General features: G+C 50.3%; 5 protein-coding genes across 5 annotated transcripts; 3 read left to right on the top strand and 2 right to left on the bottom strand.

The window, feature by feature from the left end:
* Window positions 1–93: 93 nt before the first annotated feature.
* On the top strand, window positions 94–3,974 carry N7519_004860 (5-oxoprolinase; the record flags this gene model as incomplete). The annotated part of the gene is made up of 3 exons (XM_057291636.1): window positions 94–2,365; window positions 2,404–2,603; window positions 2,655–3,974. The coding sequence occupies 3 exons, from the start codon at window positions 94–96 to the stop codon at window positions 3,972–3,974; spliced, it is 3,792 nt and encodes a 1,263-aa protein (XP_057152838.1).
* Window positions 3,975–4,089: 115 nt separating this feature from the next.
* Window positions 4,090–5,323, bottom strand: N7519_004859 (uncharacterized protein; the record flags this gene model as incomplete). The annotated part of the gene is made up of 2 exons (XM_057291635.1): window positions 4,090–4,226; window positions 4,276–5,323. 2 exons carry the CDS (start codon window positions 5,321–5,323, stop codon window positions 4,090–4,092), a joined length of 1,185 nt encoding a protein of 394 aa, XP_057152837.1.
* A 322-nt stretch (window positions 5,324–5,645) lies between these two features.
* N7519_004858 (uncharacterized protein) lies at window positions 5,646–5,969 on the bottom strand (the record flags this gene model as incomplete). The annotated part of the gene is made up of 2 exons (XM_057291634.1): window positions 5,646–5,783; window positions 5,904–5,969. 2 exons carry the CDS (start codon window positions 5,967–5,969, stop codon window positions 5,646–5,648), a joined length of 204 nt encoding a protein of 67 aa, XP_057152836.1.
* A 1,387-nt stretch (window positions 5,970–7,356) lies between these two features.
* N7519_004857 (uncharacterized protein) lies at window positions 7,357–9,179 on the top strand (the record flags this gene model as incomplete). Its single annotated transcript, XM_057291633.1, has 2 exons — window positions 7,357–7,391; window positions 7,442–9,179. The coding sequence occupies 2 exons, from the start codon at window positions 7,357–7,359 to the stop codon at window positions 9,177–9,179; spliced, it is 1,773 nt and encodes a 590-aa protein (XP_057152835.1).
* Window positions 9,180–9,479: 300 nt separating this feature from the next.
* On the top strand, window positions 9,480–11,693 carry N7519_004856 (putative 5'-nucleotidase; the record flags this gene model as incomplete). Its single annotated transcript, XM_057291632.1, has 4 exons — window positions 9,480–9,583; window positions 9,661–9,871; window positions 9,928–10,121; window positions 10,202–11,693. 4 exons carry the CDS (start codon window positions 9,480–9,482, stop codon window positions 11,691–11,693), a joined length of 2,001 nt encoding a protein of 666 aa, XP_057152834.1.
* Window positions 11,694–11,711: the final 18 nt, after the last annotated feature.

The raw sequence follows: 11,711 nt of genomic DNA, 5'->3' as shown, positions 1-11,711 counted from the left end.
GAATACGGTTCCCTTCTGACCATCTTTATCTGTTGTCCTCTCCTTTTCCTTTCTTGAACCCAGCTCACACCTTCCCAACTCATACTAGTCGCAATGTCTGACTCGGGAAAGATCACCATCTCTATCGATCGCGGCGGCACATTTACAGATGTCCACGCGATTCAACCTGGCCGTCCCGACATTATATTGAAGCTTCTTTCTGTTGATCCTTCTCATTATCAAGATGCCCCAACTGAGGGCATTCGTCAGATTTTAGAGCTGGTCACCGGGGAGTCACACCCCCGAGGCCAACCATTGAAACTCGACCGCATTGGTTGCCTACGCATGGGCACAACCGTTGCAACCAATGCTTTGCTCGAGCGCAAGGGAGCTCGTTCAGTGCTCTTCACAACCAAGGGGTTTCGAGATTTATTAAAAATTGGCGACCAATCTCGCCCGGCCATTTTTGACTTATCAATGGCTCGCCCCGGAGTGCTACCGGAAAGTGTCGTCGAAGTCAACGAACGTGTTCTGTCCTGCCACCCTTCTGCTGACAGTGATTGCTTCTCCGATTGCCGGATGGTAGAGGGAATCACCGGCGAGAAATTCCGTGTGGTGCAAGAATTAGACCTCGTTCAGGTGAAGCGAGAGCTCCAACGGCTGAAGGAGCAAGGAATCCTGTCAATCTCCGTGGCGCTGTTGCATTCCTACGCATATCCTGAGCACGAGCGTCAAATCGGTGAGCTCGCTCAAGAGATGGGATTCTCGGTTACCCTCTCTTCAAAACTTCAACCTATGATCAAGATCGTGCCTCGGGGCATGTCGGCCGCCGCCGATGCCTACCTCACCCCTGTTATCAAGACATATATTGACTCCATCTCTTCCAGCTTTGAAGGTGGGTTGGAAAGTCAGCAGGACTGCCGATTTGAGTTTATGCAATCAGATGGTGGACTGGTCGATTTCCGCAAATTTAGTGGGCTAAAAGCGATTTTGTCCGGCCCCGCAGCTGGCGTGGTCGGCTTTGCAGCCACTAGCTGGGATCCCACTGAGAAGACTCCCGTTATTGGTTTCGATATGGGTGGCACCAGCACAGATGTCTCCAGATTTGATGGCCACCTTGAGCATGTATTCGCATCTAAGGTTGCAGGCGTGATGATCCAATCCCCTCAACTCGATATCAACACCGTTGCTGCTGGCGGTGGTTCCATCCTTACTTGGCGTAATGGCTTGTTCTATGTTGGGCCTGAGTCCGCAAGTGCTCATCCAGGTCCGGCATGCTACCGAAAGGGGGGCCCACTTACAGTGACAGACGCCAATCTGTTCCTAGGCCGCCTTCTGCCAGAGTACTTCCCCAAGATCTTCGGCCCGCATGAGAACGAAGCTCTAGACACAGAGACGACTGCACGCCTTTTCAATGAACTCACACACAAAATCAACATGGAACGCAAACAGCAAGGCCAGTCAGAGTTTTCCCCAGAGGAAGTCGCACTCGGCTTCCTTAATGTTGCAGATGAGTCTATGTCCCGGCCAATCCGTAACCTCACGGAGGCTCGTGGCTTCGAGACTGCATCTCATCATTTGGCATGCTTTGGAGGTGCTGGTGGCCAGCACGCATGCTCAGTGGCGAAAACGCTCGGAATCTCCCGCATCATTATCCACAAATATTCCTCCGTTCTCTCGGCATACGGCCTTGCTCTAGCAGAGGTTGTTAAAGAGTCGCAGGAACCTGTTTCCTCAACCTACCTATCCTCACAACCTGCGCTTCTTCAACATCTCGATGACTTATCAGCATCAGCAACCAAGGACATGGAAACACAAGGCTTCCCTTCCACTCAAGTGCGCCATGAGCAATACTTGAACATGCGCTATGAAGGTTCTGATACTAGTCTGATGATCCGAAAGCCCGAAAGCTCGGGAGACTTCCTCGAAGAATTCCGCATCCGTCATCGCCGCGAATTCAACTTCAACTCTGACCGACCTGTTCTTGTTGACGACGTCCGAGTGCGAACTATTGCCTCGTCCAAGGTGCGGACCGAGAAAAGTCCCTTAGTTCAACTGAAAGAAGCCAATATGCGAGATGTCGCGACGGCTCCAAACAACACCACTTCAGCCTACTTTGGCCAGGCGAGTCGGGTCGATACACCAGTTTACCTTCTAGGTGAATTGGAAAAGAACTCCCGCATTTATGGTCCGGCTGTCATTATTGATCAAACTCAAACAATTGTCGTGGCTCCCAATGCAGTGGCGAACCTGCTCGACACCTGCATTGTCATCGATCTCAATGACGAACCAACCTCTTCCGGAACCGCTCTACCATCGGAAATTGACCCTATCAGGCTTACTATCTTTGGGCATCGCTTCATGTCCATCGCTGAGCAGATGGGCCGTACGCTACAAAAGACCTCCGTTTCAACTAATATCAAGGAGCGGCTGGATTTTTCCTGTGCTCTATTCTCCCCGACGGAGGTTTGGTGGCTAATGCGCCCCATGTTCCGGTTCATCTTGGATCGATGCAATTTGCCGTGCGTTATCAGCATGAAAAGTGGTTAGGCAACTTGAAGGACGGTGATGTTCTGGTAGCCAACCACCCTAGTTGCGGGGGCACCCATCTGCCTGATATTACAGTAAGTCATCTTCACATTGAATACTCTCATCAAATACTGATATGTCTATAGGTTATTACACCGGTCTTTGACCGACCTGGTGGCTCCGAGATCATGTTTTACGTGGCTTCCCGTGGACATCACGCTGATATTGGTGGTATCTTGCCTGGATCAATGCCTCCTAAATCCACCGAGCTATGGCAAGAAGGCGCTGCCATCGAAGGTGATAAGATTGTCAGTGATGGTATCTTGGATGAGGCACGTTTGATCGAGTTGCTGGTCACGAAGCCCTCGCAATATCCCGGCTGCGCTGGAGCACGCTGCCTCAGTGACAACTTGTCCGATCTGAAGGCGCAGATCGCCGCTAACACTCGTGGAATCACCCTGATCCAGACTCTGTTCAACGAATATGGAACGCAGACCGTGCAAAGGTACATGTACGCCATCCAGGCGACCGCCGAATCTGCTGTACGCAGTCTTCTCAAAGAGCTATATCAGAAGTTCAATGGCCAGCCATTAGAGTCAGTGGACTATATGGATGATGGCACCCCCATTCGATTGAAGGTCACCATCAATGGTACCGATGGATCAGCTGTCTTCGACTTTGAGGGCACAGGCCCTGAGGTGTATGGTAGCTGGAACGCTCCTATTGCTATCACTCACTCAGCCATCATCTACTGTCTGCGCTGCATGATCAATGCAGATGTGCCACTGAACCAGGGATGCTTGGCGCCAATTGACATCCGTGTCCCATCGTCCAGTATTTTATCGCCGAGCAAGACTGCTGCCGTCGTTGGTGGCAATGTCGTGACCTCACAACGCATCACGGACGTCGTGTTCAAAGCCTTCCAGGCTTGTGCCGCGTCTCAAGGCTGCTGTAATAACCTGACCTTCGGTACAGACGCCAAGCTTGATCCGACCACCGGTGCTGTTGTCACGCCTGGATTTGGATATTACGAGACTATTGCGGGCGGCAGTGGTGCTGGCCCAACTTGGAAAGGCGAGTCTGGTATACATGTTCACATGACCAACACGCGGATCACCGATCCTGAGATCCTGGAAAAGCGCTATCCGACGATGCTCCGCCAGTTCACCCTACGTGAGGGTTCTGGCGGTCAGGGCAAGAACCCCGGTGGTGAGGGAGTAATTCGCGACATCGAATTCCTTTCACCAATTCAATGTTCAATTCTGTCAGAGCGCCGTGTCCATCGGCCTTATGGACTCGAGGGTGGCCAGGATGCACAGACCGGATTCAACCTGTGGATCACGCGGGATCCTGACACTGGCAATGAGCGCCGCGTCAACATCGGCGGCAAAAACACTGTCTCGATGAAGACGCACGATCGTGTTGTCATCAACACTCCCGGTGGTGGTGGCTGGGGCGCTGTGTGAATGGGTTGTATAGCGCGCTAGCTTGACATTTCTAGTATACGAATATTAATTAAATACACAGGTGGAGATACAATGATCCTTTGGGCCTCGTGAATAAATCCACAAATTTTCTCTTTCACAGCTTGGAATTTCCAAATACTGGTCGCCACATTTCATTCGCTAGTCGGCTGGTGTTTACCATATCTGGGCTCAGTTGGTCTAGAGAAGAGACTCCAAGCATCTTCATGGTGATCTCAAGTTCCTCGGCGATAACTGCGAGTGTGTTAGCTTGAAATTGACTTGAACGCCAGTCCCAACTTACTGTCTGTACACCTTTCCACTCCTTCCGCGCCATATGCCGCGAGGGCGTAGTAGTAAGGCCGGCCGACTCCAACAGCGGTTGCTCCGAGACACAACGCCTTGAGGACATCTGCTCCATCGCGAAGACCTCCGTCAACAAACACCTGGAGCTTGTCGAAGGCCTCCGGATAGTACGTGCGAATCTCCAAAAGCGTCATCAACGAGCTTGGAGCGGAATGAATCTGTCTGCCTCCATGGTTGCTCAACAGAATTCCCTGTACACCGTGTTGGACAGCCAGCTTCACGTCCTCTACGCTTTGAATCCCCTTGAGAACCAGTGGCCCACCCCACTCTGACGAAATCCAGTGCAAATCCTCCCAAGTAAGGCCACCATCTACCGAACCGGGGACCTGCCGACCTCCGAACGCTGGCGCAAAGTCGTTCTCACTGTGAATGTGTCTTGCATTTTCAGCCACACCAGCGTCGAGATTTTCTTGTGCTTGGAGGTAACGATCGGCAGTACGCTTTCCTAGGGTTGAAGTGTCCACTGTAACCCACAGGCTTTGATATCCGGCTGTCTTGACTCTTTGGATGAGTGACTTGGCTCTTGTCCGATCCACAGGCACGTAGAGCTGGAATGACAAGTTCGAAGGGCTTCGATTGCCAAGCAGCCGTTGCTCATCCAGATGAGCATCCATGATCTCTTCGAGGGGCTTTGTAGATGCGGTACTGATCATGGTGTGCAAGCCTTTACGGGTCGCTCCTCTCACTAGCAATGGTTCAGCGCCAGGGTGGGAGCTTCCCAGTGTACCCATAGCCGATACGAAGAAAGGAAACTGAGAGGTGTGTCCCAAGATGTTCCTTCGGGTGTCCATTGAGTCAACGCTCCTCAAAATTCGAGGGCGGAAGTTTATCAGAGACCAGTCATCGAGATTGGTCGTCATTGACAGGCCGGTAGCAGCTGAGCTTGATGCATAAACCCATGACTTCTCCGGGAGGACATCCTTTGCGACCTTCTCGAAATCTGTCGTGGTGACACATAGAGAAGGATGGGGAATGTTGTTTGCCATCTTAGAAATTGTCCTTACGGATATGAAGCGAAAAATTAAAAGGAAAAAGGAAGGCAGTAATAAAGTAACCTGTGGAGTATAGAAGATCAGATAACGGCCCCGAAGTCGGCCCCGGTCGGCTACTCATTCCGGCCCGGCTATGTCCATTTGGGGTAAAAGCGATTGCCGAATAGTTATAGGGAATACATACATCTAGACATCTATTATGTATACATAATGTCCGAGTTTCCGTATAGATATCTCTTTTCATACACTTTTCTGCATCGGAAATAAGGTCCCGTGTTATCCCATTCAAAATCTGTTTCAATGTTAGCTTATACTTTCAAAATGTAAGGTGTTGGTATCCATACGGCAACATTCTCTTTTGGGCATCTAAGGAGTGGGATGGAGGTGTAAGGGCAGTTGTAGTCGCCCTTTTTATCGGTGTAAATGCGGACAAAGTTGTGAGCTGCTGGGCATCCTAAAAGACGTGTTAGACCGTAGAATTAAACGTTTGGTTTAATAGTCATACATGTTTGTACTGCAGGATAACAGTCAGTGAGATCAACATTGAATATAACCTTGGACAGTAGAGACTTACTTCCCGACCGTAGGGAATGGCAATCACAGTTCCCATAAACAGCGTATAGATTAATTGCAGACGCATGGTAGAAAGAGGGTGGTCAATTAGATTCAAGCTTGTACACCACTTGGGCAAGCCTGTGTTTAGGTGGAACAACTTCAAAACCTCAATGTTGAGACTACCTTTCAGTTTCAATATCGGATGAATCCAAATGAAAGTGATATGTCAGAGGATATGGTGGTAAGGAGGGAGTGAATCACAAGTTCTACTCTGGTCATAGAAGGTCGGGAAACAAGCTTTGTCTATAAACTACTCTGCATATATCTTTTGACGTCTGCAATCAGAAATCTGATGTCAATGGAATGTGTGAAGAATGTCTCTCTCATGCTTACTCCGTAGTGGCATCTGCATTCCACCTGCCCTCATATCCCTTGATTGACATGACTTTCCGCTTGCATCCTATGAAGAGGAGATCGTTAAAGTAGAGCAAGAAGAAGATATCTTATGGGATCTGCCGAGAAAGAGCCTAATGATACATTAATCGTGACAGGCTCACCAACACCTACATACTGTGGGCACCGGATAGTAAAATAGTAAAATTTATGTATCTTTTGTCGAGTAACTCTATACAAAAGGTACAATATAATATGAGCATAACATTGAATTTTTCCCTTTTGACCCTTAAGATAGTTTGGTAATATAAAAAGATACGTATAGTGCAAATGAGGTCCTATTTACTTGGATAATATCTACAATTAGGAACCTTACTGGTACTTACATAGATCCATGTTATACTGGCTGATGCGTTTAGGGAGTCAACGAAGGGGGCTATATCATCTTTTGCACACATCAAGTTTCTTCTTAAAAGGGATTTGCAGTGTACTGTCGGGGTTATGCCTAGACCCTAACACTACCTTGTACATAATAGTGGTCATCCTCACCAACTGGTCTTGTTTATCGCAGTTCCTCAAGTTACACAGCTATAGAACTATGAACCGTTTGAATATCGGTATCCCGCTCGGTCCAGACGTGCCGCATACCGATATGGCCAGTGGTGAGCCATATATTTCTAATCTCTGCTTTTCCTAGGGTATTTCCAAAGGAAATATAACCTTGTGCTAGTACTCTTTGTTAGTGCTCTTTGTCAAGGGCCTCCACGGGTGCCCGGGTGCCATGTGGGCGATGAGGGGCTGTTAGTAAGCATCACATGCCGGGACCTGCAGCTCCAGCCCAGCTAGTTCTTTTCGACTTACGCTCTCTTCGCTTTTTCTTTTGCATTCTTTTTTCATTTGCGAGTCTCAACTATGTTTGTCGCAATACCCGGTTGACCAGCCATAGGGCTTTTCTAAAAACATTTCCACCTACTTTCATTAAACCCGGAGACGGCGTTAACGCTGCATCTTCCCCGCGAACCAAGAAAAAAAGAACAAAACAACAGTGACCAGCCGTCCAAGGACATATATTGACCTCCATGAAAAAATCACCCCCTATTGTGTTTATCGCCAGGTCAGTAACTACTTCTATTACACTGCTTCCGCTGCTCACTAGCCTTCTAGACATGGCGCCCGCCTCGATGCTGCAGACAAAGATTGGCACTTAACCTCTCCGAGCCCTTTCGATCCACCTCTTTCCTACGGTGGATGGATACAGTCTCGGGCACTTGGTGTACGTATAGCAAGTCTCCTAAGGGCCCGACAGTTCACTGGGGAAGATCCAGAGAATCCGCACAGCCATCATCCCACCTCGGATAAACAGGCAAAACCCACCCCCGCATCTTCGGACCTGTCCCACGGATATAACGTCATTGTTCATACCTCTCCTTACCTTCGATGTCTGCAAACTGCGATAGGAGTCAGTGCTGGTATCCACCAAGCCTCAGGCGCAGAAGAATCCGAAGGAGCTAGTTCAGCTCCCACTGTCCCCACCGTTTCATCCACCCCTGACCAGCGATGTCTCCTTCGCGTCGACGCATTTCTGGGCGAATGGCTATCACCCGACTACTATGACCAGATCACGCCCCCACCGGGCTCGGACAGAATGGTGGCGTCTGCCAAAGGGGAATTACTCCGTCGTGCCGAGGTCATCCCAGCCACCGACGGTTTGACAAGGGCGTTGTCTGGCCACTTTCCTGGCGGTTGGCGCAGCCAGTCACATCCTACTTCACCGGATGGTGAAGACCGCTTGCATTCCTCAACATCCCAACGCCAGCGTGCCAACACCCACGACACTCTCCAAAACCCTATCCCCAAACATGCAAAGAAGTCTCTCGGTCGCCTAGAAACCAATCTACCGCCTACTCTAGACGCATATTACGTACCCCCAACTCCCAGCTATGCCGTTTCCGCATCGGACCCCATTCCTACAGGCTATGTTGCTCATGCACGGAACGCATGTACGAGGATCGACTACCAGTGGGACAGTATGCGCACGCCTTATTGGGGCACAGGGGGCGAGTTCGGCGAGGAATGGAGTACCATGCACGAACGAGTGCATGATGGATTTCAGCACATGATTAACTGGTATCGGGAACAGGATCTGTCTGAACCCGGTTCTACAGCAGAGTCCAATGAGGTAAATGACTGTAATGCACAAACTGTCCTCGTTATTATCACACATGGTGCGGATTGCAATGCCTTGATCAGTTCGTTGAACGGGCACTCGGTCTTGGTCGATATTAACACAGCTTCACTCACTATGGCTGTGCGACGCAACCGTGTCAATAAACCCGCGCATGACATGGATCACACGCCTAAATCTCCGGGCCCCGACAACCAATCGGTGTCACGGGAATACTCCTTGCAGCTTGTGGCGTCGACAGATCATCTGCGCCCGGGAATAAACCCCTCACAGCTCAGCTCGCTGTCGTCTCCCTCTGTCGCTGTACTTTCACCACCTCCGGTCCCTTCCTATCGGAATCGTCTTGGCGCTCGCCCATCGCTCCTCCAAGAATCATCAACAAACGGGCCACATAGTACTAACTCTGGGCCATGGACGCTGGCGATGCGCCCGTCAACTGGTTCAACTACTTCTCAGGGTGCCTCTGGGCTTTGGAACTCGATCTCGTCGCCCACTGATAAAGCGGATGACAACCTCGTGCCGAACTTCGGTGATCGGCCGGTCAGTCAAGATTCCGAACTCTCTGATAGGTCTGATAAGTCTTCAGATCTTGCCTGGACGAAGCAGTTACCGCAACGGACATTATCGCAGCGTGGTTTATGGGGGAGTGCTCAGCCGTTGGGGGATCGTGAAGGTGGAACGAAGCGGCGATGGACGGTGACGGAACAGAAGCTGTGAATCATTTTCGTTATTGAGTTTTAGGATACCTTTGCATGGCGTGGTCTTTTCTTTTTCTTTTTTTTTTTGCTTTTACCCAAGTTTATATTGAAATATTACTATGACACCCCAACCCTCAGGCATCAAGGCATCCGCCAGGCACCAATGCCGCGGCTTCCCCCCTCATGTTTGTCTCTACGCCTCTTTTGCTCTTCGCCTCTCACGATCTCTCTCCTCTTCTCTCCTCTTCTCTCTCTTCCCTCTCTGTGTCTCTTCCTTTCAAGTATCTCTTCATACCTTTTCCATAACATTGCGACTTCCATGTCAAACATCGAAACAGACGGTCTCTCCGTCACTTATTCCTCTGACCGAACTGGATCTCCGGATCTACGGCTAATCCACTATAATGATGTCTACCACGTCGAGTATGCGGCTTCCCCTCTCTTTCTCTCCTTGGCTTCATAAACTCCAATATGGGATGATATTAAATCATCTTATATAGGTCTGGCTCTGCTGAACCTGTCGGCGGGGTGTCTCGGTTTCAATCCCTCGTGAATCACTACCGTTATCACCCACAGTTCGCTGGTCAGCCCGATATTCTGACCCTCTTCTCCGGCGATGCTTTCAACCCGAGTATCGAAAGTACAATCACAAAGGGCAGGCATATGGTACCATTCCTCAACAAAGTGGGCACCGATGTAGCGTGTGTGGGTGTGAGTATGGCAACCTGCCCACCAGAAATATGGTCCCCGCTAATCTAAGGGTCTAGAATCATGATCTCGATTTTGGAGTCGTCCAATTCCGCCATTTGGCCAGCCAATGTCACTTTCCTTGGCTTTTAGCAAACGTTCTTGACCCAGCACTAGGGGAAGATACCCCAATAGCTGACAGCGGAAAGTCTCGCATGTTGATCTCATCCAATGGGCTCAAGATTGGCGTATTGGGTCTTGGAGAACGAGAATGGTATGCGGCCCTGGAACACATATTTCGGTGCTTTTACGCTTTTCCTATGTTATTTCTTTGCTTACTCGGCTCTACCCCAGGCTCGGCACAATCAACTCTCTTCCGCCTGATCTGGTCTACAAATCCGCATCTCAAACGGCCCTGGTTCTTGCGAAACAACTTCGAGACGAGGGAGCAGACCTCGTAGTCGCTGTCACCCACCAACGTGAACCGAATGACTTTAAACTGGCTAACAACCTGTCACCCGATCTTGTGGACATTATTCTCGGGGGTCATGATCACTTTTACGGCCATGCTGTTGTCAATGGAATTCATGTGATGCGGTCAGGCACTGATTTCAAACAATTGAGCTACATCGAAGCTTTCCGCAAACGCGATGGTTTGCCTGGTTGGGACTTCAACATTATGCGACGGGATGTTGTTCGCTCAATTCCCGAAGACCCTGATACAGTGGCAATGGTGGCCCGGCTTACTTCCAGCCTCAAGGCCAAACTAGACAAGCCAATTGGATTTACAGTCAGCCCGCTCGATGGCCGGTTTTCTACTGTGCGACAGCGTGAATCTAATTTGGGGAATTTTGTCTGCGATCTGATGCGCTTCTATTATGCGGCCGATTGTGCCATGATGGCGGGTGGCACAATTCGCGGCGATCAAATCTACCCGCCCGGCATACTGAAACTGAAAGATCTGCTGAATTGCTTCCCTTTCGAAGACCCTGTGGTATTGCTGCGCGTTCGTGGCCATGCATTGCTGGCTGCACTCGAAAATGGGGTTAGCCAGCTCCCCGCGCTCGAGGGCCGATTCTTGCAGGTATCCAATATCAACTACGGGTTTAAACTGGACGCACCGTCCGGGTCGCGCATTACATTCGCTCGTATTGGCGACGAGCCCGTTGACTTAGAGCGTGACTATCTTCTCGCCACACGTGGCTATATGGCTCGAGGAAAAGACGGGTTCGCCTCATTGCTTATCCAGGCTGAAGGAGGCGTTGTGGAGGAGCTTGTCTCTGAGGAAAACGGTGTGCTCATCAGTACAATCTTACGGCAATATTTCCTAAGTCTCAAAGTACTCGGGAAATGGAACCGTTGGAGTGCCAGTTTAGGCCGCCACTGGGGTATTGTACATCGCAATCTGCACGGTGAAGGCTGGTTGAAGCCAGCGTCCCTCAAAAGCGAGGAGAAAAAAGCAGACGATAGAGTGAACCGCCAGCCTAATCCCCGACGGACAGCCCGGTCAGCATACTACTACGGTCGATTTCCCGAAGAAGTTGAACAGGGCGACATTATCACCGGGGACGAGGCGAATGGCAATGCCATGGACTCGGACTCGGATGAGGATCCAGACATCCTCACATCCTCGGGACCAATCACTAATTACGTCACTCAGCCAGCGAAATCATCCGCTGAAGAGGAGCATCGTCTACAAGTTGCGCGGCGAGTTGTCCGAAAATGGATGCGGCACGCAGGTCTGCAATGCACAAAGTTGAATACTATGGACGGCGAAGGGGAATTCACTCCGGCCTGGACATCGGGAATCTCTCCTCGGTTGGAAGGACGCATTGTGGTAGAGTAGCCATGCTCCTCTGCCTCC

Source organism: Penicillium mononematosum (assembly GCF_028829835.1).
Source record: "Penicillium mononematosum strain IBT 11891 chromosome Unknown utg000002l:1.0-8112719.0:1.0-8118358.0, whole genome shotgun sequence".
NCBI lineage: Eukaryota > Fungi > Ascomycota > Eurotiomycetes > Eurotiales > Aspergillaceae > Penicillium > Penicillium mononematosum.
This window is presented reverse-complemented; position numbering and strand designations above follow the sequence as displayed.